This window comes from Phycodurus eques, chromosome 5, assembly GCF_024500275.1.
Source record: "Phycodurus eques isolate BA_2022a chromosome 5, UOR_Pequ_1.1, whole genome shotgun sequence".
In the NCBI taxonomy this organism is placed as follows: domain Eukaryota; kingdom Metazoa; phylum Chordata; class Actinopteri; order Syngnathiformes; family Syngnathidae; genus Phycodurus; species Phycodurus eques.
In genome coordinates, this window is record NC_084529.1 from 9,668,253 (window position 1) to 9,694,828 (window position 26,576).

At 42.6% G+C, this 26,576-nt stretch overlaps 1 protein-coding gene across 1 annotated transcript; it reads left to right on the forward strand.

The window, feature by feature from the left end:
• Positions 1-1,525: 1,525 nt before the first annotated feature.
• Positions 1,526-25,194, forward strand: ces3 (carboxylesterase 3). Its single transcript, XM_061676758.1, has 13 exons — positions 1,526-1,592; positions 7,889-8,090; positions 8,192-8,330; positions 10,091-10,224; positions 13,012-13,165; positions 16,193-16,297; positions 20,146-20,247; positions 20,325-20,465; positions 20,597-20,677; positions 21,523-21,664; positions 22,186-22,335; positions 24,302-24,374; positions 24,874-25,194. The coding sequence occupies exons 1-13, from the start codon at positions 1,526-1,528 to the stop codon at positions 25,055-25,057; spliced, it is 1,674 nt and encodes a 557-aa protein (XP_061532742.1). The 3' UTR covers positions 25,058-25,194.
• The last annotated feature ends 1,382 nt before the right edge of the window (positions 25,195-26,576 follow it).

Here is a 26,576-nt window from a genome sequence, read left to right on the forward strand (position 1 = left end):
TCAATCAACCTATCATGTATGTTTTTGGGATGTGGAAGGAAACCAGAGTGCCCGGAGAAAACCCACGCAGGCAAATATTTCTGTGAGCCGACAACATCAAACAAACTTCTTAAATTAGACGATGGGGGGAATATCTTGCTTCTCCGAATTTGTTGCCATCCCCTTATGCTCCCTGATTAACATTAATCCAAAAACATAGATTTTTGGACAGATTTAAAACAATTCAATACTGGGTAAATGTTCAATATCACTGTTAGATCTGTCGTGTTATTTTAGTATGTTTTTTAATACGGTACACAAACACAGGATGTATGTTTACAGCTTTAACCACAAAAAAGAAAAAATGTACGCAACACTGCATGCAAAAAAAAAATCACTGTGTTGTCACAAAGTCACCCAAGCCCATCCTTTTCAATAAAAAAAAAAATACAGAGAATAATTTCCTTTTGGGGAGTTACCATTCATCCATCCATCCATCGATTTTCCATTCCGCTTTTTCTCATTAGGGCATGGTGGCGCCTATCTCAGCTAACTATGGGCGAGATGCGGGGGACACCCGGAACTGGTCGCCAACCAATTGCAGGGCACACATAGAAAAACAATCATTCACACTTATGGGCAATTTGAGTCTTCAATTAACCTACCATGCATGTTTTTAGAATGTAGAGTAAAGAGTACCTGGAGGAAAACCCACGCAGGCTTGGAGAGAACATACAAACTCCACACAGGCGAGGCCCGGGTCCTCAGAACTGTGAAGCAGATGTGCTAACCAGTCGGAGACCGTGTCGCCTGAGGAGTTAACAATGGAATCAAAATCAAATTAACAGCTGTAAGCGCCAGCTACTTGGTGGGTGGAAGCATGAAAAGCTTCGGTCTCACGTGACTTGAACAAATACGTTTTATGGTAATTCAGAGACATATTTTTTCCCAAAAAAGTTATGTCAAATTCCTTATTGTATCAGTTCCAGGGCATTCAACTTCCGCGGGTCCACCATTGAAAATGTAGAGGTCAAAGTGCACACAGAGTATAAAGATAATTTCACCCATTCATCTCTCTTCACCCAAAACGCTTGACATTACTTCAGCAAAGCATAAAAACAAAAACAAAAAAAACAGAGCATTGAAAAGCTCTCATCTGGTCATCATAACAGTAGCTTTTGTCTTTTCACTTGTAGTGGTTAAAGAACAGGTTTTGTCAGTTTATGACTTGGAGTGGTTAAAGAACAGATTTTGTCATTTTTGACTCTGCGGTCAGAGTACTGTTTGTTCATTGGCGGTCAAATCAATGGAGACTTTAAACCGGGCAGGGGTTGTTGTGACGTTAAGGGTTTGACGTGTGTGTGTGTGTGTGTGTGTGTGTGTGTGTGTGTGTGTGTGTGTGTGTGTGTGTGTGTGTGTGTGTGTGTGTGTGTGTGTGTGCGTGTGTGTGTGTGTGTGTGTTCAAATTTAAAGGTGAATACCAGAGAACCACAACAGAGGCACAGGACAATCATTCTTGAAGTGTCTGGTTTTGGGTACATTCGGGATGAGAATAATACTGTTCATTGCTTATCTGCTTTGTCCTGTAGCAGTGAAATCACAGGAAACACAAGGTAAGGTAATAATGATATCAACTCCTGAATGCTGTGCATGTTCAATGGTAAATTTCATAAAAGTGTAAATGTAAAAAATCTGTCACAATATATACAGGATAGAGCCTGTGGTGTGATTTTTTTTTTTTTAAATTAAAGTAAGCACAACAGCAAAATGTTGTACATTGTGTGCCAGAGAGGGGACGAGAGAGGGTAAATCCTGCTATGCATACTCTTTATTTATGAATACAATACTTATTGCAACATTGCAAAGAACAGTTCTTTGAGTACATTTCATTTGACTCAGTGAAGTCTGTCACAGTCTCTTAGGCAAAGCTGTTTGATTATTGTATAGGATGGATTAGAGAAAGTTGAGTTGAGGGTCAGTTTAATAGTTATGATGCAAAATTTGAGCTCTTCCTTAGTTCATTCTTACGTCACATGAGCGTAGGAGGTAATGATCAGATTAACAAAATGCAACAAGCAGTAGCTCAGTCAGTAAGGACTTGCTTTGGAATTGTAGGAAAAGGGTTCAAGGCCTAGTATAGACAAAAATGTGAGGGAAAAATAAGAACCAGTTGTTGGAGAGATGCGAGCCAGCTTGCTGGCTACTGTCGAGGTGCTCTTGAGTTTAAGTGGTGCCGCACTCTTTTTTATGTGGGGGGGTTCGGGACATTATTCAGGATTAGCTTTCGCACACACACAAACTACTGAAAGGCTCTCATAAAGACTACTCAAACACTCTCATACGCACAACTCTTGCTGTCATAATGACTACTCAAACACTCTCATACACACGTCTTGCTCTCATAAAGACTACTCAAACACTCTCATTAACACTACTCAAACACTCTCATACACACGAGTCTTGCTCTCATGAAGACTACTCAAACACTCTCATGATGACTACTCAAACACTCTCATACGCACGAGTCTTGCGCTCATAAAGACTACTAAAACACTCATAAAGACTCCTCAAATGCGTTCACGCAAGCACGTCAATCACATTCTCACACACGTCACTGGCATTCATGAGTTCATGTCAATCATGCTAACACCTGAATAGGTAGTGAATTAGGTAGCTAAATTCAAAAAGTGAAATTATAGAGATGCACTGCACACTGCACACACTCAGAGTGAAGTGTTTCATATTTAAAATATGTATAATTTTGATGATTATAGCACATAGCAAATAAAAAAAATCCCCATATTGAGAAACTGAAATATAACATCAAACGAAACTGAATTCATTCAAGAAATAAAGTGATTTTTAGTGTGGAAATTAGGCTGGAATTTGCCCTCTGAAAAGTACTTCAGTGTTTAATCACTCTATGAGTCTTCTGAAAAACTGAAATATCAAACAGCCATAAGTATTCAGACCCTTTGCTGTGACACTCATATTTAACTCGGGTGCTGTCCATTTCTTCAGATCATCCTTAAAATGGTTCTACACCTTCATTGGAGTCCAGCTATATTTGATTATACTGATTGGACTTGATTAGGAAGGCCACACACCTGTCTATATAAGACCTTACAGCTCACAGTGCGTGTCAGAGCAAGAGAATCATGTGGTCAAAGGAACCGCCTGAAGAGCTCAGAGACAGAATTGTGGCAAGGCACAGATCTGGCCAAGGTTACAAAAACAATTCTGCTGCACTTAAGGTTCCTAAGAGCACAGTGGCCGCCATAATCCTGAAATGGAAGACGTTTGGGACGACCAGAACCCTTCCTAGAGTTGGCCAATCTGAGCAATTAGAGGAGGACAGCCTTGGTGAGAGAGGTAAAGAAGAACCCAAAGATCACTGTGGTTGAGCTCCAGAGATGCAGACGGTAGATGGGAGAAAGTCAACCATCACTGCAGCCCTCCACCAGTCGGGGCTTTATGGCAGAGTGGCCCGACGGAACCCTCTCCTCAGCGCAAGACACATGAAAGCCCGCATGGAGTTTGGTAAAAAACACCCGAAGGACTCCAAGATGGTGAGATATAAGATTATCTGGTCTGATGAGACCAAGATATAACATTTTGGCCTAAATTCTAAGCGGTCTGTGTGGAGAAAACCAGGCACTGCTCATCACCTGTCCAATACAGTCCAAACAGTGAAGCATGGTGGTGGCAGCATCATGCTGTGGGGTTGTTTTTCAGATGCAAGGACAGGACGACTGGTTGCAATCGAAGATGAATGCGGCCAAGTACAGGGATATCCTGGACAAAAACCTTATCCAGAGTGCTCAAAACCTCAGACTGAGCCAAAGCTTTACCTTCAAAAAAGACTATGACCCTAAGCACAGAGCTAAAATACCGAAGGAGTGGCTTCAGAACAACTCCGTGACTGTTTTTGAATGGCCGAGCAGCCAGAGCCCTGACTCAAACCCAATTGAGCATCTCTGGAAAGACTTTATAATGGCTGCCCACCAATGTTTACCACCCAACCTGACAGAACTGGAGAGGATCTTCAAGGAGGAATGACAGATGACCCCCAAATCCAGGTGTGAACAGGTGTGTTGCATCAATTCCCAAAAAGACTCATGGCTGTATTAGCTCAAAAGGGTGCTTCTACAAAATACTGAGAAAAGGGTCTGAATACTTATAGCTGTGTGATATTTCAGTTTTTCTTTTTGAAAAAAATCTGCAAAAATATCAACAATTCTGTTTTTTTTTCTGTCAATATAAGGTGCTGTGTGTACATTAATGTGGAAAGAAATTAACTTAAATGATTTTAGCAAATGGCTACACTATAACAAAGAGTGAACAATTTAAGGGGGTCTGAATACTTTCTGTACCCACTGTATATGACACAAGTTTCACCACAATTAAATTCCTTCATTCCCTTTAGCCACCTCATTAGGTACACCGGCGAAGGGGAGATTAAATGCGACTATATGGCCATCCTGCCTGGAACGAACCGTATACATTTCAGATTCTAATGCAGCGGTATTGAAACTCTGTCTTGAGTCCAGGAGTAAACACATGCACTTGCGCTTTAGCCCGAAAGGCACATTTATTCGGCAGCATCCGCGTCCGGTTAATGGCGCCTCGCTCTTGATAGATGAGCCAGCCTAGCCCTACGTCATACACGACACAGCTTCTCAGATCTATTCACATACCATCCTCAAATCCATTAATAAAATATACTCAGATACTTTCACATATTTCACATGGGTCTAAATGATTACAGGCCTGTCGCCTTGATATCTGTGGTCATTAAGTCCTTTGAACGCCTCGTGCTGGACCACCTCAAGAGCGTCACAGGTCCCCTGCTCGACCCCTTGTGTTTGTCTACCGAGCAAACAAGTCTGCGCATGATGCAGTCAACATGGGTCTGCACTTCATCCGAGAACACCTCGACAGCACAGGGACCTACGTGAGGCTCCTGTTCGTGGACTTCAGCTCAGCATTCAACACCATCATCCCTGAACTCCTTTCCTCCAAGCTTCTCCAGCTCAGAGTCTCGCCTGCCTTCTGCCAGTGGATTTACAGCTTTCTGACGGGCAGGACACAGCAGGTGAGGCTGGGCGAGGCCACCTCATCCACATGCAGCATCAGCAGTGGGGCACCTCAAGGTTGTGTCCTCTCTCCACTGCTCTTCTCTCTCTACACAAACGACTGCATCTCAACGCACCTGGCTGTCAAACTCCTGAAGTTTGCAGATGACACCACTGTCGTCGGCCTTATCAAAGACGGTGACGAGTCTGCATATCGACAGGAAGTGGAACGGCTGGAGCTGTGGTGCGGCCGACACAACATGGAGCTGAACACGCTCAAGACTGTAGACTTCAGGAGGCATCCTTCGCCACAGCTGCCCCTCACACTCTCCAACTGCCTTGTGTCAACCGTCGAGACCTTCAATTTCCTGGGAAATACAGTTTCTCAGGACCTGAAGTGGGTGATCAACATCCATCCATCCTATCAACATCCATCCATCCATCCTAAAAAAGGCCCAGCAAAGGATGTACTTCCTGCGGCTTCCGAGGAAGCACAGCCTGCCACAGGAGCTGTTGAGGTAGTTCTACACAGAGAGGTCATTTAATCAGTCCTGTGTTCCTCCATCACAGTCTGGTTTGGTGCTGCTACAAAAAAGGACAAACTCCGACTGCAACGGACAATAAAAACTGCTGAAAAGATTGCCGGTTCACGCCTACCCACCCTTGAGGACTCCACGCTGCCAGAACTAAGACAAGAGTGTGCAAAATTCTCTTGGACCCTCCACATCCAGTTCACCAGCTCTTCCAGCTCCTTCCCTCAGGTCGGGGCTACCGAACAATGCAAACTAAAACTAGCAGACATTCCAACAGCTTCTTCCCTCTTGCCATCAACTTCTTAAACAGCTAATTTACAATTCCATTGCAACATGCCACCCATTTTTTGTCTTGCGTTTGTTGTCGGGCCAATTATACATTACTCGTGCACTCACTGTGGTAGTCTCACCACGCTGTACTATTGCATATCTGTTGTTGTTGACCAATACTGACCACTCATGCCAGAGTAGCATCTGCACCACTTGCACACTGACTGACGAGTATCTGCAACATTTGCACAATCGACATTGTCCCAGATTATCGCACTATTCGTCACCTTAAACTGCATACATTCCTTGCAGTCTCGGCGCCCTTTGCACAATGGTCATTGCACTGGACTATTGCTATATTAGTCATTCAAACCGCTCTAATTGCTAGAGGACTATGCATCTTATTGCACAATTGTCAAAAAAAAATGCATTACCAGATTACAAGCAATCTTTTATTGCTCAGTGTTTTTCTCAATGTCTTTATGTCTCAAAAGTATTCTCTGTCAATTGACTGTCTGTTGTCGTACAAGAGTGGCTCCAACGACCGGCGAGAGCAAGAGTTGTGCGTATGAGTGTTTGAGTAGTCTTCATGAGAGCAAGAGTTGTGAGTATGAGAGTGTTTGAGTCGTCTTTATGAGAGCAAGACTCATGTTTGAGAGTGTTTGAGTAGTCTTTATGAGAGTGTTTGAGTAGTCTTTATGAGAGCAAGACTCCTGCGTATGAGAGTGTTTGAGTAGTCTTTATGAGAGCAAGACTCGTGCATTTGAGAGGGTTTGAGTTGTGTTTAAGAGAGCCTTCCAGTAGTTTGTGTGTGTGTGAAAGCATTTGAATAGTAAGTGTGAGAGCTAATCCTTAATAATGTCCCTAACGGCCCCTCATACTTTTTGCACCTCTTTCACTTTGAATGTCTCCTTGGATGCCTGCATGTGTGTGACCTTGCAGTTCTTGCAGTTGTGGTGTGTAACACAAAGTATATACTGGAGTGTGAGTTGTATTTCCCTTTGAGGAACGCCAATGAGTATAATAAAATCATTTGTACATACTGTATCCAATTACTTCACAATCCTTGGAGGTTATGGTACAATTTTGCATTATTAACAATTTTTTTAAATAAACGCACTTATGTTTTAAGACCCCACAAAATTATCTTTACTTCTAAATGAGTCTGGATACTACATTAAAATATTTTTCAGGAATGAGTAGTGTACCGTGCCTCTTGCCCGAAGATAGCTGAGATAGGCTCCAGCACGCCCGCTACTCTAGTGAGGATAACGCGGTGCAGAAAATGGATGGATGGATGGATGGAGTACTTTTTGTCAGTCTTGGTTGGTGAATGCTTTTTTTCTTTAAAATTTTTTTATCAATAGTTTTATTTGATTGATTATTGATCTGCTGTCATTGTCATTTGGTTTGAAGATCGGGACCCTGCCGGCTGCTGTTGCCTTCAGAATAAAAGGCTTAATGTAATCTCTAGTAGGAACATAGATAGAAAATAAATAAATAAATTATAAAATAAATTATAAATAAATCTCTCTTCTCTATGACAGGCCTATGCATTGATCCATCTCCCAATGTTGCACTCTATCCATCCTCCACTTCTAAACCACAGTCCAATATACTCCAGTACAGTAGAACACGATCCAAAATTTGAAGGTGCTGATTTTCATCCTGGGGAATTCAGACTCAGGAGCGAACTAGCCCAGAAAAAGTTGAAGGTGAGAGCTTGTCACAGTGCCACATTTTCTGTGAACAGCAGATTGCCCACCAAATGGTGATCAGTTTAGTTTCTGAGGTCTGAGGAAATGAGTCAGTCATTCATCCCGTGAATCATCATCACCTTTCTCCTCTAATGGTGCCCCTGGTGTCAAATTATAACATAATGGCACACATAAGCATGCTCATGTGGGCCGGCGGGGTACACAGAAAGGAAGGCTAACCCATCAAACGATAAATAGATGGCTGGAAGGATGGACAGATTGATAGTGATATGAAAGCATTTAAAACAAGATTAACAGTCTTTTACATCTTTAGGGGGGAGCATTGACCCTGTGGTCTCGCTGACAAATGGCAAAATCAGAGGAGAAATTGTGTCTGTGAAAGGGACAGAGATCAAAGTGAAGCAATTCCTGGGAATCCCTTTTGCCCGCCCTCCAGTGAGGCACCTCCGACTGGCTGCTCCCAGAGATGCAGAGGCTTGGGAGGGGGAAAGAGACGGCACACGGCAGCCTCCTATGTAAGAGTGAATGACCACTGAATCGTGAATGGATGAAGAGCATCACTTGTAGATTTGTATATTACATTATTAATCTGACTCACCCTTGTTTTTTTTCATAGGTGTATTCAGGACTCTGATGTAGTTGTGAATGTTTCTGAAGTGATGTCAGTAGAATATACTCCACCAGAAGTTTCAGAGGACTGTCTGTATCTGAATGTATACACACAAGCTGAGGCAAAAAGGGGTGACAAACTGCCAGTAGGTTGAAGACACTGGACATACATTCAGTATACCGGTCACTTTCATATAATTTGATCAATAACGGTTAAGACACTTATATTAAAAAAATAATAATAATAATTTTAATTCAGCAATTTTTTATGACCCCTTGGTTTTATATGGGTAAACAAAAACAGAAACATCCACGCTTAAAGTCCTATTTTCAAAAAGTTATTGATGATTTCAAATTGTAAGCATTCACAGTAAAGAGAATCCTTATTGACAGAGCAAAGGGTGCTGGCCCATTGAAATACACTTTTTTTCATAACGGTAAAGACAAACAGCATTAAAATTGTTTGTGTCGCACAATTTACTTGCTGCCCTTAAAACTCTGCGGATACAAGTCCATAAATGATCCTAACTACTCATAAAACCCATCACATTGCTGTCTTTATACAATCGTAATAGCAGTAAAGACATGCAATAACTTTCAAAAATTCATACATATTCATATCTCAGCGATAACACCATTTTATTTCCGGGTATTTTATCGGGATCTGATACACTTACAACTTAAACAACTATAACTTAAAAGATTCATTTCATTTTTTATGTGAGCAAAAGTATAATATGAACATGTGACTCAAAGGAGTGTTTTCTTTTTGTCCAGGTATGTCCTTTTACAACCCCAATTACAATGAAGTTGGGACGTTGTGTTAAACATAAATAACAACAGAATATATCCATCCATCCATTTTCTGAGCCGCTTCTCCTCACTAGGGTCGCGGGCGTGCTGGAGCCTATCCCAGCTATCATCGGGCAGGAGGCGGGGTACACCCAGAACTGGTTCCCAGCCAATCGCAGGGCACATACAAACAAACAACCATTCGCACTCACATTCACACCTACGGGCAATTTAGAGTCTCCAATTCATGCATGTTTTTGGGATGTGGGAGGAAACCGGAGTGCCCGGAGAAATCCGGACTGTTATGGACGCAAAGTTCAAAAGCTAGCATCTGTGATGGTATGGGGCTGTGTTAGTGCCAATGACATGGGTAACTTTAATGCTGAAAGGTAAATACAGGTTTTGGAGATACATATGCTGCTTATTTCAGCAAGACAATGCCAAACCAAATTCTGCACGTGTTATAACAGCGTGGCTTCGTAGTAAAAGAGTGCAGGTACTCGACTGGGTGCCTGCAGTGCAGACCTGTCTCCCATTGAAAATGTGTGGGGCATTATGAAGCGTAAAATATGACAACGAAGACCCCGAACTGTTGAACAGCTGAAGCTGTACATCAAGCAAGAATGGGAAATAATTCCACCTTCAAAGCTTCAACAAGTAGTGTCCTCAGTTCCCAAACATTTATTGAATGTTGTTAAAAGAAAAGGTGATGTAACACAGGGGTAACCATGACCTTTTCCCAGCTTTTTTGGAACGTGTTGCAGCCATAAAATTATAAATTAATGATTATTATATAGTTTTTCAGTTTGAACATTAAATATATTTTCTTTGTAGTGTATTCAATTAAATATAGGTCGAACATGATTAGCAAATCATTGAATTCTGTTTTTATGTTTAACACAAGGTCCCAACTTAATTGGAATTGGGGTTGTACATTGATCAATGCAGCGCTAAATGTGTAAATTCAGTTTGAGATTTGGATTAGATTTTAGACATACCTTTATTGGATTACATGTTTGTATGACCATGTTAATTAAACTTGAGATGTTCCACTGTAGTTATAACTGTACTCTCATCCTAAAAAAATAATTCAATTATGTTCTGTGATCGTCAGGTCATGGTGTGGCTCCATGGAGGAGGTCTGGTAATGGGCGCTGCCTCTCAGTACGATGGTGCTCCATTGACTGCTTATGAAAATATAGTGGTGGTAATTGTTCAGTATCGCCTTGGTATTCTGGGATTCCTGGGGTAAGACACCATGTTGTTCACCACCCTTGTGTCAAAGAAACATACTTAATAATAACCACAATATGAAAGATAGTATGCCTCATTCACTAATAAATTTTTCGCTTTTGAGGGGGTATTATATACATTTATTTTTCTGAAATAATGTGTAAGACAATCGCACATTTAACCCTTGTATTATGTTATGGGTCCATTTGACCCATTTCAGTTTTTGTGTTGGCCAAAGTACTGGTTATCCTTTTCATTTTTTTCATGAAATTTTGTAAATTTTCCTCATCTTGGGTCATGAACTAGTGTGCAAAATCTGAACACTGTGAGGTGTAGTGGAATGTCTGTGCAGAGTTTGTATACAAAGATGATGTTGAGGGTCATTTTGACCCGCACACTTTAATGTGGGGAAAGTAGTTGTTCAGATCCAAAATAAACATCTCTTTTTGATGTACTTTATTTGGATTGCCTCTGAATAGCCATTCAGACCCAGGTGTGTGTAGAGGAGGAACTTTCTCTCCCTTGTCCTTGTGACTGTTCTCGTGTCAACTCTTTGACGAACACACCAAAAATTAGCTCCAGAAGTTTTACATTTGAAGAAGCTCTATCACAGATTTTGAACTGTGATAGTGATGCAGAGGAAGATATTTCAGAGAAAGAGGATCTTTCACAGACAGAGGACAATGTTATTGATGATCCAAATTGTCAATTTCCCTACGGTGAGGAGGATTCAGAGGAGGAGTCTGCCGTTGTCTCGCCATCAGATGAAAACCAAGGAATGCAGCAATCATCATCCACAGAAGGGACATGGGCTTCTAAAGATGATAATATAAAACGGTCAACAACACCACACCAAAGCCGAGGCAGACTGTCGTCTTGAATGTCATCAAAATGACTCCCGGTCCTACAAGATTTGCTATCACACGAGTTGATGGTATTCAATCAGCATTTCAGCTCTTCGTATCTCCACCAATAGAAAGGATTATACTCGACGTGGCCAACTTGGAAGGGAGGCGTGTATTTCAAGAGAAATCCTACTGCCTTGGAGATGAACTTCAGAAGAGTAAGCTGACTATGTTAGGAACAGTCAGAAGAAATAAGCCAGCACTTCCCAGTGAAATTCTGAAGATGCAGGGCAGACCTCTGCATTCCTCAATATTTGTTTTCACCGAGAAAGCAACAGTTGTTTCATACTGCCCAAAGAGAAACAAGAATGTTCTTGTAATGAGCACAATGCACACAAATGCATCTCTGAGCACAAGAGAAGACATGAAGCCACAAATGATCCTAGACTACAACTCCACCAAAGGAGGAGTTGACAATCTGGAGTAAGTCTCAGCAACATACAGCTGCCAGCGCAAGACTGCCCGTTGGCCCTTGATGATTTTCTACAACATTGTGGACATGTCTGCTTACAATGCCTATGTCCTGTGGACTGAAATCATCCAGCGATGGAATGCCGGCAAATTATACCAATGTCGGCTTTTCCTGGAAGAACTCTGCAAAGCACTTGTCACTCCCAAGATCCCGAGGTGAGCGAGGCCAGCTCGATCCCCAGCAGCTGCAGCTGTCACTGAAAAGGTCAAGCTCAAGTCATCCAACCAACCTGCAATGGATCCAGTGGATACAGGTGTAAAGAAATGGAAAAGATGCCAGGTCTGTCCCTCCCGAGAGGACAGTAAAACAAGAACTTCTTGTGTGAAATGCAAGAATTACATCTGCAGAAAGCAAACAGTTACATTCTGTCCATCATGTGGAGAACATTAAAATGTTGAACATTGAAAATTTGAGAAAATGGGCAAGTTAAATGAAACAAAACAATTTGTTTGTAAAGAGGGAAAAACTTGAACTAAATTGTTCTTAAATATAGTGTTGGAATTAAACATTTATTGCATGTCTCTTTTCTAAATGTTTATACAATCTAAAATAAAGTTGTCATTGGTTTGACCCGTTTTTTGACTGTTTTGAGTGGATTTACACAGGACGGGTCAAAATGACCCGCAACATAATAAATGTAATTTTTTTTCAACATAATACAAGGGTTAATAAAATAAGCCATGTTATAACATCATTATAATGTTGATGAATATAGGGAAGCACGGTGGGGGTTTGGGTGCCTACATTAAATCTCGACTCAGTTGTAGAGTTTGCATATTCTCCACATGCTTTCTTAGTTGTTGTTTTTTTTCTGGGTACTCTGACTTCTTCCCTCATTCCAAAAATATGCATATTAGGTTAATTTAATACATTGCCCATACTTTTAAATGTGAGTGTGAATGATTGTTAAATGGCAAACAGGCCAGCACGTATCCTACCTCTTGGCCAAAATCAGCCGGGATAGGATTAAGCTGACCCTTGACTGTGCATGTTGAGTATACTGTATACATGTACATTTACAATATACTGTACATCTATCCATCAATTTTTTGAGCCGCTACTCCTCACTAGGGTCGCGGGCATGCTGAGCCTATCCCAGCTATCATCGGGCAGGAGGCGGGGTACACCCTGAACTGGTTACCAGCCAATCGCAGGGCACATACAAACAAACAACCATCCGCCTCCTGCCCGATGACAGCTGGGATAGGCTCCAGCACGCCTGCGACCCTTGTGAGGAGAAGTGGCTCAGAAAATGGATGGATGGATGGATGGCTGTATAACACTGGTGAATACCACAATTTTAAAACCAAAAGTACAAAATAATGTGATTTTAGAAGAACATTGTATTTTTGGGTTATTGATGTTTACAAGCTTTGTTATGGTAAAATTACTTGAATAATTGACGCCCACACTGTATTCCGGCAGCACTGGAGATGAACACCTTCGAGGGAACTGGGGTTTCTTGGATCAGCTGGCAGCTCTGAGGTGGGTACAGGAAAATATTGAAGCCTTCGGTGGTGATCCTCAAGCTGTCACCATCGCTGGACAATCTGCTGGAGGCATCAGTGCGTCTATACTGGTAAAGAAAATGAATCACTAACACAGTCAAGCACATAAATCATATTTTATGTAATGTTGATTGCTGATTAAACTGGGTTACAAAATAATAGTTTTTGTAAATTGTCTATGTTTTTTTTTCCAACTGATTTTGGACAATTTTGCATCTCTGAATCCGCAAATGACATCCGTTTCTTTTGTTCAAGTCAGGTTTTTATGCCAAGTTGTTTACAGTTGTTCATCAAATGTTCCAAACTTGGCTTACTGTAAATTGAATAATAGACAGTGATAAAATTAATTATCTGTAAATTTAATGTCACATCATCACTGTTCAAAATTCAGGGCATGGACTTCTGTAAAGCAAAAATACCTGTACTGTATTGTACATATAAACAAAAATGTGGCCATCGTTTAAAAAGTTGACCTGATTGAGTAAAACAAATAAATAAAATAATATAATAATTAAAAAAAACGATTCGGTATGTATCTCGTTACATAATGTGATACTATTCAAGGACGGTGCATTTCAAAGTTGACCGATTTAATTCAGTTTGATTCAATCAACTTACGATTTGATTCGATTCGAATATATTTTTCATATAAAATTTGAATTGCTTCCACACTTTGGACTTTAAACTCGCTGGAATGAATCCTGTTTGAGTCAGCAATTTCTCCTTGCATATATATATATATATATATATATATATATACATATATATATATATATATATATATATACACATATATATATATATATATATATATATATATATATATATATATTTATATATATATATATATATATATATATATATATATATATATATTTATCCTCACAAGGGTCTCGGGAGTGCTGGAGCCTATCGCAGCCACCTTTGGGCGAGAGGCAGGTTACAGGCAGGTTACACCCTGAACTGGTCGCCAGCCAATCGCAGGGCACATATAAACAAAGAACCATTTGCGCACACATTCACACCTAAGGGCAATTTAGAGTCTTCAATCAACCTACCATGCATGTTTTGGGGATGTGGAAGGAAACCGGAGTGCCCGGAGAAAACCCAAGCAGGTACGGGGAGAACATGCAAACTCCACACAGGCGTGTGGAGTTTGCTAACCAGTCGTCCACCGTGCCACATATAATATATATATATATATATATATATATATGTATGTATATATATATATATATATATATATATATATATATAGCGTATATTGTTCAAATAAAAATGACAAGAATAAGCCGGAAGCAACACTTGCGTTACTTCCAGTTACCGTAATTTAAAGTTGAATTGTTAAAATCAAATTACTCACTATTTTTATCAAATTAATTTAACCTATTACCACATCACTTTTTATGTATAAAATTTAGGAAAAATGACAAGAAACCTTTTTATCCGTCTCGTAATCTCAAGGTTGCTACACAAATTTTGAGTTGTAGATGACAGAGGTTTACTTAAACTCAGAACACACACACAATACAACCAAAAGTGGAATTTTAGAGTATATTTAATGACATCTAAACACACAAAAGGGCTCTAACTAAAGAAAGAAAACAACACGACTAATGGCAAAAAGAAGGAAAATCGGCGTATGAAAAGGGGAATAGAACATTGTGTGTGACTAAAGTTGGAAACGTGAGCGTTTTCTGCGTTGAGTTAGAGCAAGAGAAAGCAAAGTTGGCATTTCGTGTGAAGCTAGTAATTTCCCCAAAATTATTAGGCACTGATGTTATACATCAGAGTAAGTGTCAACTCACGAACGCAGATCAGCTGGTCTTTGGGGAGTGGTCTTCCTCTGGACCTCAGGAGGAAACAAAGCAGGTTTGGTTGAAGGAAAAAGATGCACAAAAATAAAAACAAAAACAAATGGAAAAGTAAAGTTGTTGTCCCGTTTGGATGCGCTCGTAACTTTCCTGCCGGTTGAACTGGTGCCGGGCCGAGCTCTGCCGGTAGTTGCTCGCTGAGGCTCCGCCGACTGTTCGTGGCTCGGAAAAGCGATTGAAGCCGCATGGCCGTCTTCTTCGACCGAAAACGCCGCCAGCTTGGTTGCGGCGGGCATTCACGCACGTGATGGCACCGGAGGGAGCCGTGGACAATGGTAACAAAAGAAGGGGGAGGGGGTTGGCCGAAGGTCACCCACCCCCCCCAGCAAGAACCAAGAAGAGAGAGAGCCAAGAGCGCAAGAAAAAGAAGGCCAGAGTTTAAATACCCAGAGGGCACGCACGTCCAAGGGGAACGGAGAAACTGGAGGGAAACCACACCCATCAGCTTGAATCTTGTCTCGACTTTTGAACCATACAATAAGTTTAGAAATCATATTAATCTAAAACACTCCCAACTTTGTACTCTCACGCATAGAATCATTGTTTAAACTTTGGTCGTGGCAGATCGGTTGCTTATTGTTCAATACAACATTTCGTACTGTTTGATTTCAAATCACGAGGAACAGTTCTCAAAATCTTGCAGAGGACATGTAAAACTGACAATAGTGACACAGACACCAAGGCATACATTTGGAATATTTCTACAGAGTGCGTAAGATATAAAATTGTATCTTCAGTTAACAAACATCAAAGGCGAGTTCAAGGGTTTGAGCTTGCAGTTCCTTTCAACGCCAGTGGGTGGCACCTTACATGCATGTTTGAATATCAACCAAATAGTCTTCTTTGAGGGAGGCTCCCTCAACCTTTTGGTCGGGGAAGGAGACTTTTGAAGCTAGGAATTAAGATTTGATGGGAAGCTGCTAATTAGGTTAAGGTCCACTTGACGTACACCAGGCATTCTCCTCGTGGCCGTCTCACAGCAGGGCAGCGTGGAGGAATGGGGTTATCAAGTGGTCGGGAGTCACTGTGGCACCTCCAATTGCGGGAGCATATCCGCTATATATATATATATATATGTGTATATATATATATATATATATATATATATATATATATATATATATATATATACATATATGCACAGTATATATAGTTTATGAAAATAATATACATATATTTTTTATGCACTATATTGATTCAATCCAATATGTTATATTTCCTCAGACCCTGTCTCCGCAAGCTCAAGGATTGTTTCAAAGGGCCATTTTTCAAAGTGGAGTTGCAACAGTTGGACCCTACACGAGCAACCATTCATCGACTCTTGTGAAGGTACGTGTCCGAAATCATCCATCGTCTACACTGCTTATCCTCACTAGGGTCACGGGTATGCTGGAGCCTATCCCAGGCAACACCCATACACCCTGAACTGCTTGCCAGCCAATTGCAAAGCACATATAAACAAACAATCATTCACACCTATGGGCAATTTAGAGTCTCCAGTCAAACTACTATGCATGTTTTTTGGGATGTGGGAGGAAACCGGAGTACCTGGAGAAATCCTACGGAGGCACGGGGAAGTCCACACAGGCGGGGCCGGGATTTGAACCCCAGTCCCCAGAACTGTGAGGCAGATGTGCTAACCATTCATCGCCTGTCCTAAATCACTTAGAATTAACTTTTGAATGGGGTTGTCACTGACTCAGTACATAAGGTCTGGGCTTGATTACCATTGGGTTGAAGTTTTTTTGTCATGCTGCAGACCAAAAGTATGAAGATTATTATGGCCTGCTTCCCAAATCGCTTTACTGCTAAGGGTGACACTTGGCCTGTACGATCACTCTGAAATCATGCCTGCTGAACCCATTTGTATTTTGATTACTTTGGCTCGATTTACTTGATTGAGTCTATTTTCATGAAGATTTTAAGTGACAAATATCTGATATGACTGTCTTTATACTCACGGAGATGTAAAAAAAAAAAAAAAAAAACATGCACAGACTCCCAAATTATAAAAGTTGGCAGTAACAGCACATAAAGAATTATAAATAAAAATATACTGTCTCCCCTACTTGAGCCGTCACCTTTTCGGGGTGGAGGAGTTTGTGTGTCCCAATGATCCTAGGAGCTAAGTTGTCTGGGGCTTTATGCCGGCAGGGTCACCCATGGCAAACAGGTCCGAGGTGAGGGACCAGACAAAGACCCCTTATAAAGAAGACTACAGAAGCTGGCTCTAGGGATGTGGAATGTCACCTCTCTGGCAGGGAAGGAGCCCGAGCTGGTGTGTGAGGTCGAGAAGTTCCGTCTAGATGTAGTCGGACTCGTCTCCACGCACAGCTTGGGCTCTGGTACCAGTCCTCTCGAGAGGGCTTGGACTCTCTTCCACTCTGGAGTTGCCCAGGGTGAGAGGCGCCGAGCAGGTGTGGGTATACTTATTGCTCCCCGGCTCGGCGCCTGTACGTTGGGGTTCACCCCGGTGGACGAGAGGGTAGCCTCCCTCCACCTTCGGGTGGGGGGACGGGTCCTGACTGTTGTTTGTGCCTATGCACCAAACACCAGTTCAGAGTGTCAACTGATCACCACCTGGTGGTGAGTTGGCTCCGATGGTGGGGGAAGATGTCGGTCCGACGTGGCAGGCCCAAACGTATTGTGAGGGTCTGCTGGGAACGTCTGGTGGAATCCCCTGTCAGAAGGAGTTTCAACTCCCACCTCCGACAGAACTTTGGTCCTGTTCCGGGAGAAGCAGGGGACATCGGGTCCGAGTGGACCATGTTCCGCGCCTCCATTGCTGAGGCGGTCGACCGGAGCTGTGGCCGTAAGGTGGTCGGTGCCTGTCGTGGCGGCAATCTCCGAACCCGTTGGTGGACACCAATGGTGAGGGATGCCGTCAAGCTGAAGAAGGAGTCCTATCGGGCCTTTTTGGCCTTTGAGACTCCTGAGGCAGCTGATGGGTACCGGCTGGCCAAGATGAATGCAGCTTTGGTGGTCGCTGAAGCAAAAACTCGGACATGGGAGGAGTTCGGTGAGGCCATGGAGAAAGACTTCCGGATGGCTTCGAGGAAATTGTGGTCCACCATCCGACGTCTCAGGAGGGGAAAGCAATGCACCATCAACACTGTGTATAGTGGGGATCGGGCGCTGCTGACCTCGACTCGGGACGTTGTGAGCCGGTGGACCTCCTCAATTCCACCGACACGCCTTCCCATGAGGGAGCAGAGTCTGGGTTCTCTGAGGCGGGCTCTCCTATCTCTGGGGTTGAGGTCACCGAGGTGGTTTAAAAAGCTCCTCGGTGGAAAGGCCCCAGGGGTGGATGAGATTCGCCCGGAGTTCCTCAAGGCTCTGGATGTTGTAGGGCTGTCCTGGTTGACACGCCTGTGCCTCATCACGTGGACATTGGGGACAGTGGCTCTGGATTGGCAGACTGGGGTGGTGGTCCCCCTTTTTAAGAAGGGGGACCGGAGGGTGTGTTCCAACTACAGGGGGACCACACTCCTCAGCCTCCCTGGTAAGGGCTATTCAGGGGTGCTGAAGAGGAGGATCCGTCGGGAAGTTGAATCCCAGATTTAGGAGGAGCAGTGTGGTTTTCGTCCTGGCCGTGGAACAGTGGACCAGCTCTACACCCTTGGCAGGGTCCTCGAGGGTGCATGGGAGTTCGCCCAACCAGTCTTCATGTGTTTTGTGGACTTGGAGAAGGCGTTCGACCGTGTCCCTCGGGTGGTCCTGTGGGGGGTGCTTCGGGAGTATGGGGTACCGAACCCCCTGGTATGGGCTGTTCGGTCCCTGTACGACCGGAGTCAGAGTTTGGTCCACATATCTGGCAGTAAGTCAGACTTGTTTCCGGTGAGGGTTGGACTCCGCCAAGGCTGCCCTTTGTCACCGATTCTGTTCATAACTTTTATGGACAGAATTTCTAGGCGCAGCCGAGGCGTAGAGAGGGTCCGGTTTGGTGGCCTCAGTATTGCATCTCTGCTTTTTGAAGATGATGTCGTTCTGTTGGCTTCATCAAGCCGTGACCTCCAACTCTCATTGGAGCAGTTCACAGCCGAGTGTGAAGCGGCTGGGATGAGAATCAGCACCTCCAAATCTGAGACCATGGTCCTCAGTCGGAAAAGGGTGGCGTGCCCTCTCCAGGTCGGGGATGAGATCCTGCCCCAAGTGGAGGAGTTCAAGTATCTTGGGTTCTTGTTCAAGAGTGAGGGAAGAATGGAACGGGAGATCGACAGGCGGATCGGTGCAGCGTCTGCAGTGATGCAGACTTTGTATCGATCCGTTGTGGTAAAGAAGGAGCTAAGCCGAAAGGCGAAGCTCTCGATTTACCGGTCGATCTACGTTCATACCCTCACCTATGGTCACGATCCCCCCGGGAGAGATGGATGAAGTGGCTGGGGACAGGAAAGTCTGGGCATCCCTGCTAAAGCTACTGCCCCCTCGATCTGACCTCGGATAAGCGGTAGAAGATGGATGGATGAAGATAATGTCTATCTAAAATGTTGCATGGTATTTTTGTCAACTCTGCTGAATCTTACCACTATTGATTCAAATGAGGGTGACATCTGCAATTTTCTTTATTTAATGATTGACACATATAATGTAAAATATTTAGACCAAATTCAATGGTCTATGCATTCTCAGAAGAGAGTTTTTTTTTTTTTGGTGGCAGACATGGGTGTAGAATACATCATCAATTGGTGTACTGTATTTCAATGATGTCAAGCTCTCATTGACGAAGTACATTATATCCTGCATGTAAGATCTGTCCTTATCAAATTTGTATCCACATTTGGAAAAGGATTGATTCCAAGCTGAGGATATCCGATTCCCTGCCTTTTTTTCTCTTCACACTGCCATGACGCATGGTGTATCTGAATTGTGTCACTTGAGACATGCAGTTTAAATCGAGTCTTTTGGTGTGTGTGAGACACCTGTAACAATTACATAGCACAATCTTAAGACTAGAATCCCTGCAGCGAATTTATGAAAAATGTTGAATAAAATTAAAAAACTACAAAAAAAAACTTACATAAAAAAATAAGTAACCTGTGCAGAACATGAAAATAATTATCAAAATGGCATTTTACTTTATAAATACAAATAGACAGTACATGCATCTTGTGTGTTGTTTGTGCACTGGGGTTTTGTTGGATTTTAAAAATTTAAATTCAACATTTTATTACAATCAGATTGTAGCCAACCTGACGGGATGTGATGACAGTACGTCACAGGAACTGCTTCAGTGCTTGAGAGGAAAGAGCAAAGAAGAGTTAGTTGATGCGACTAAAAAGGTAAATGGAATGCATGTAGTATGCAGAAGCAAACGTTCTAGTTGAATAGACTAGATTTCTTTGCATGTTGTGTTCAGATGAAAATTTACCTGGGAGGCGTGGTCGACGGTGTCTTTCTGACTGATACTGCAGAGGAGCTTCTAAAGAGGAAAGAAGTCATGCCAGTTCCGGTTTTGATGGGAATAACCAACCATGAATTTGGATGGATTCTGCCTCAGGTTTTTTCTTTACTGCTTTAATTCTAAATATAAAATAAATATTTATATGTGTCTTCGATAACACATCAATTGCTTTTAATACTGATGACAAACAATTTGAATTCATGCACATTGGTAAATGTGGTTTGCAGAGTTTTGCTCTTCCTGGCTGGGAGAACGGTATGACAAGAGACTCTGTGCTGGCAATGGTGAAAATGTTCAATCCTGAAGCGGTGAGCTCCATGAAAGTTGTTAATTATGACATTTATGATGACAAAAACAAAGATGTGATATTTTAACTTTCTGGGACTCATTAATTAACAGTTCTTCTAAAGTCTGTTCCTAATTAATGATGCACTTTAATTCTTTATTAAGAACACCCAAAAACATTCATTCATTCATGTTCCATACCGCTTATCCTCACAAGGGTCATGGGCGTGGTGGAGCCTATCCCAGCTGACTCTGTGTGAGAGGTGGGGTGCACCCTGAACTGGTGCACCCTGAACACACTCCACACAGGCAGGACCGGGGATTGACGGTGGCCGACTGGTTAAAGCGTCAGCCTCACAGTTCTGAGGACCCGGGTTCAATTGCCCGGTCCTGCCTGTGTGGAGTTTGCATGTTCTCCCCGTGCCTGCGTGGGTTTTCTCTGGGCACTCCGGTTTCCTCCCACATCCCAAAAAACATGCATTAATTGGAGACTCTAAATTGCCCGTAGGTGTGAATGTGAGTGCGAATGGTTGTTTGTTTGTATGTGCCCTGCGATTGGCTGGCAACCAGTTCAGGGTGTACCACGCCTTCTGCCCGATGACAGCTGGGATAGGCTCCAGCACGCCCGCGACCCTAGTGAGGAGAAGCGGCTCAAAAAATGGATGGATGGATGATACCCGCTGAGATTTTTTTTTTTTAAGTATTACTCCACAACTAAATAGCTGGTGTTTTTATTTATTTATTTATTTACTTTGGCATAAATATGAAGCTACTCTATCATTGTCTTTGTGTTTCACATTGTCAGTTAAAAATATAATATTCATATAAGCTCTAGTGGGCCAACCGTTATTTCTTGTCTTTACTGTAGGCATCTTTAGCCAACAGTCTCATTGTGGACGAATACCTGAAAACTGCCAACACCCCAGTTGCCATTAGAGACACATTCACTGAACTCATGGGAGACCTCCTGATGACGCTACCTGTTGTCAAAGTGGCAGACTACCACACAGGTCAGACAAACTTTTATTTATATGTATACAGTAGACCCCCACATACTCGCGCTTCGGCACCTGCAGATACACTTATTCCCATATTTTTCCCATTTTTGCTCTGATTTATTTATTTTTATTTATTTTTCCAACTTTTTGGGGGGGAGGTTAGGGTTAGCATCCAAAACACATTTATTGGCGGTATATCCCCACCTTTCAAGAATTATTGTGGTTTAAAAAAAAAAAATAAAATTTAGGGGCCTCAAATATCAGCAGATATTTGCTATTCGGGGTCTGGCAAGGTCCCTAACCTCCGCGAATAGTCGGGGTCCACTGTATTATTAATAATATGACACAGTGCTGCTTTAATCTATTTTAAACCTCATATGATAAACGTTTTTATCACATTTTTGGCAATCCTCTGATGTACTTTAAACAGATCATATCAAGGTCATTACCTGCAGTGACAAACTTGTTTAGCTGCATCCTTTGATTGGCCTTGTCCATTCGTTCCTTGATTTTGAATTGTCTTTCATGTTTAGATGCGGGCAATCCAGTTTACATGTATGAGTTCGGATATTGTGCTGAGACATACAAAGACCTCAGGCCCCGTTTCGTGAAGGCAGATCATGGAGATGATGTCAGCTTTGTGTTTGGCGGATGTTTCTGGAGTGGTAATGTAAATATTATGGGTATGTTGTGTATTATATCCTATCTGTAATTTATAATATACTGTACCAGCAAGGTGAAGAAAATTTTAATGTAAACGCCTTTTGCTGTCATGAATGAATGAAATGATCATTATGAGTTGCCATAGAGGCCATAAAATAACATTTACCACCATACAGTACATCAAAAAATCTCTCACAGATTTTTCGGGTGAGTGTGGGGTTCATGGTGAGTATGAAAATATTTGGGGGGTGTATGCGAAGGTAAATGTTATTTTTGGTCTATATAGCACCTACAGTATACAACCCCAATTCCAATGAAGTTGGGACGTTGTGTTAAACATAAATAAAAACAGAATACAATGATTTGCAAATCATGCTCAACCTATATTTAATTGAATACACTACAAAGACAAGATATTTAATGTTCAAACTGATAAACTTGATTGCTTTTAGCAAATAATCATTAACTTAGAATTTTATGGCTGCAACACGTTCCAAAAAAGCTGGGACATGTTTATCATTGTGTTACATCACCTTTTCTTTGAACAACATTCAATAAATGTTTGGGAACTGAGGACAGTAATTGTTGAAGCTTTGTAGGTGGAATTCTTTCCCATTCTTGCTTGATGTACAGCTTCAGCTGTTCAACAGTCCGGGGTCTCCCTTGTTGTATTTTACGCTTCATAATGCCCCACACATTTTCAATGGGAGACAGGTCTGGACTGCAGGCAGGCCAGTCTAGTACCCGCACTCTTTTACTACGAAGCCACGCTGTTGTAACACGTGCAGAATGTGGTTTGGCATTGTCTTGCTGAAATAAGCAGGGGCGTCCATGAAAAAGACGTTGCTTGGATGGCAGAATATGTTTCTCCAAAACCTGTATGTACCTTTCAGCATTAATGGTGCCTTCACAGATGTGTAAGTTACCCATGCCAATGGCACTAACACAGCCCCATACCATCACATATGCTGGCTTTTGAACTTTGCGTCCATAACAGTCCTGATGCTTCTTTTCCTCTTTGGCCCGGAGGACACGACGTCCACATTTTCCAAAAACAATTTGAAATGTGGACTCTTCGGACCACAGAACACTTTTCCACTTTGCATCAGTCCATCTTAGATGAGCTCAGGCCCAGAGAAGCCGGCGGCGTTTCTGGATGTTGTTGTTAAATGGCGTTTGCTTTGCATAGTAGAGTTTCAACTTGCACTTACGGATGTAGCGCCGGACTGTATTTACTGACATTGGTTTTCTGAAGTGTTCCTGAGCCCATGTGGTGATATACTTTACACATTGATGTTGGTTTTTGATGGAGTGTCGCCTGAGGGATTGAAGGTCACGGGCATTCAATGTTGGTTTTCGGCCTTGCCCCTTACATGCAGTGATTTCTCCAGATTCTCTGAACCTTTTGATGATATTATGGACAGTGATGATGAAATCCCTAAATTCCTTGCAATTGCGCGGTGTGAGGATAAAGCGGTACAGAAAATGGATGGATGTACGTTGAGGAACATTGTCCTTAAACTTTCCGACTATTTTCTCACCCACTTGTTCACTAAGAGGTGAAGCTCGCCCCATCTTTGCTTGTGAATGACTGAGCAATTCAGAGAAGCTCCTTTTATACCCAATCATGGCACCCACCTGTTCCCAATTAGCCTGTTCACCTGTGGGATGTTCTAAACAGGTATTTGATGAGCATTCCTCAACTTTCTCAGTCTTTTTTGCCGCCAGTCCCATCCTTTTTGGAACGTGTTGCAGCCATAAAATTCCAAGTTAATGATTATTTGCTAAACACAATAAAGTTGATCAGTTTGAACATTAAATATCTTGTCTTTTTAGTGTATTCAATTAAATATAGGTTGAACATGAGTTGCAAATCATTGTATTCTGTTTTTATTTATGTTTAACACAATGTCCCAACTTCATTGGAATTGGGGTTGTAGATCATAGTCCATTTGTCTTATCTGATTCCCTTTGATGTGTTTTCAGGAAACATTACCAAAGGGGATGAACAACATTGTTTAACTATAATGAAATACTGGGCCAATTTTGTCCGTACTGGGTGAGTAAGAACAACCAGATAAAGCTAGCTAATGTAGCTATTTATCCAGCCGTACAGTTTATCTAGCTACCATTTTACTCATGGTAACAATGAATTTCTTGGGGAGTAAGTGTCTCTAACCACACAAAAATTATGTGCAAACAGAAAAAAGAATTCTTGAAACAAATTGAAGTATCTAGATGCCTATTCTTACCAATCCATCGAGTAAAATGTCTAACAAGCGATTAATTGTCAAGTGAACCAACAAACGACCCTTGTGAGGATAAGCGGTACAGAAAATGGATGGATGGAATAACTAAATTATATGATGATATTGTAGATGAAGTTTGAGTTCAGATTGACACATTAAGTAAAGCTGATGTGCAGCATTCTGTATATCTGCAGTAGCAATTTTGGAAACTTTGATCACTTAGACACATGATGTGGATGTTCTTTGTTTCAAAAATAATAATAATACATTGACCATTACAATGACAGGCTTTAACATTTTTCTCCTTAGGTCACCCAATGGCCCAGGGCTGGTCGCTTGGCCTCAGTATGACAGGCAGAAGCAGGAGTACATGGAGCTCGATATGAAACAAACTGTAAGACAGAAACTGAAGAGGGACAGAGTCCATTTTGCAACCGTCACTCTCCCTCAGAAAGTAAAAATGTTAGCTGCAGCAGCCATATCTGGAAAGTGACCTCAGAAAATGTCCTTGTATCCATTACCACTTCTTCAAGGATAGAGATTGCATACCTCCGTGCTAGAACTAAATGGTGTGACCCCTTGTGACATCAAAGTATTGATTTATTGATGTCACACCCCCAGCAGTGTACTTGCCCCCCCTGTAAATAATTAAGTAAAAAATAAATATCTTGATAAATTATTAAGAAATCAATAAAAAGCTAAACCAAATAGGTGAGTCTTGAGCCTCCTTTTAAAAATATAATAATATGTATTCTTTCATTGAAAATTTCATTGAAACATAAAGTAGATGAGGCGGCACGGTGGCTGACTTGTTAGAGCGTCAGCCTCACAGTTCTGAGGACCGGGATCAATCCCCGGCCCCGCCTGTGTGGAGTTTGCATGTTCTCCCCGTGCCAGCGTGGGTTTTCTCCGGGCACTCCGGTTTCCTCCCACATCTCAAAAACATGCATGAATTGGAGACTCTAAATTGCCCGTAGGTCTGAATGTGAGTGCGAATGGTTATTTGTTTGTATGTGCCCTGCGATTGGCTGGCAAGCAGTTCAGGGTGTACCCCGCCTCCTGCCCGATGATTGCTGGGATAGGCTCCAGAACGCCCGCGACCCTAGTGAGGAGAAGCGGCTCAGAAAATGGATGGATGGATAAAGTCGATGAAATTCACAGGGTAAAACCTATATTACCTGAGAATATTTGTGCTGCCATCTTTGATTTGGAATCCTCATCCGCAGGTCAGTGGGACACCTCGACGTATGCACCACCTTTTTCCATAGACTTTTGACTTGCTTTAACCCCACAAGAAAAAAAAAACATGGTGTGAGGTAAGGTGAACAGGGAGTCCATTCCACGGGACCATGACGACCAACCCACCGATCTGGGAACTGCTCATCCTGGAACACACAAACCTCATGCAAGTAATGTGCTGGGGCGCCATCTTGTTGGAAAAATTACTTGCTGCATGTTAGATACACCCCTCCTTGAGCCTTCACCTTATCGTGATGGAGGGGTTTGTGTGTCCCAATGATCCTAGGAGCTAAGTTGTCTGGGGCTTTATGCCCCTGGCAGGGTCACCAATGGCAAACAGGTCCTAGGTGAGGGACCAGACAAAGCACGACTCAAAGACCCCTTATGAACAAGACAAATTATGGACTCAGGTTTCCCTTGGGTCACCGGGGCCCCCCTCGGGAGCCAGGCCTGGAGTTGGGGCTTGAAGGAGAGGGCCTGGTGGCCGGGCCTGCACCCATGGGGCCCGGCCGGGCACAGCCCGAAAGGGTAATTTGGGTCCCCCTTCCCATGGGCTCACCACCTGTGGGAGGGGCCATAGGGGTCGGGTGCAGTGCGAGCTGGGCGGTGGCCGAAGGCGGGTACCTTGGCGATACGATGCCCGGCGACAGACTCGCCTCCAAGCACAGCTTGGGCTCTGCTACCAGTCCTCTCGGGAGGCTTTGGACTCTCTTCCACTCTGGAGTTGCCCACGGTGAGAGGCGCCGACCAGGTGTGGGGATACTTATTGCTCC

What these genes read in the sequence shown, in the direction of transcription:
- ces3 (XM_061676758.1), top strand. Translation starts at nt 1,526, where the DNA reads ATGAGAATAATACTGTTCATTGCTTATCTGCTTTGTCCTGTAGCAGTG. An exon ending in AAATGTTCAATCCTGAAGCG is followed by an intron (nt 20,678 to 21,522) that starts GTGAGCTCCATG and finishes TCTTTACTGTAG; the next exon opens with GCATCTTTAGCCAACAGTCT. An exon ending in GCCAATTTTGTCCGTACTGG is followed by an intron (nt 24,375 to 24,873) that starts GTGAGTAAGAAC and finishes TTTTCTCCTTAG; the next exon opens with GTCACCCAATGGCCCAGGGC.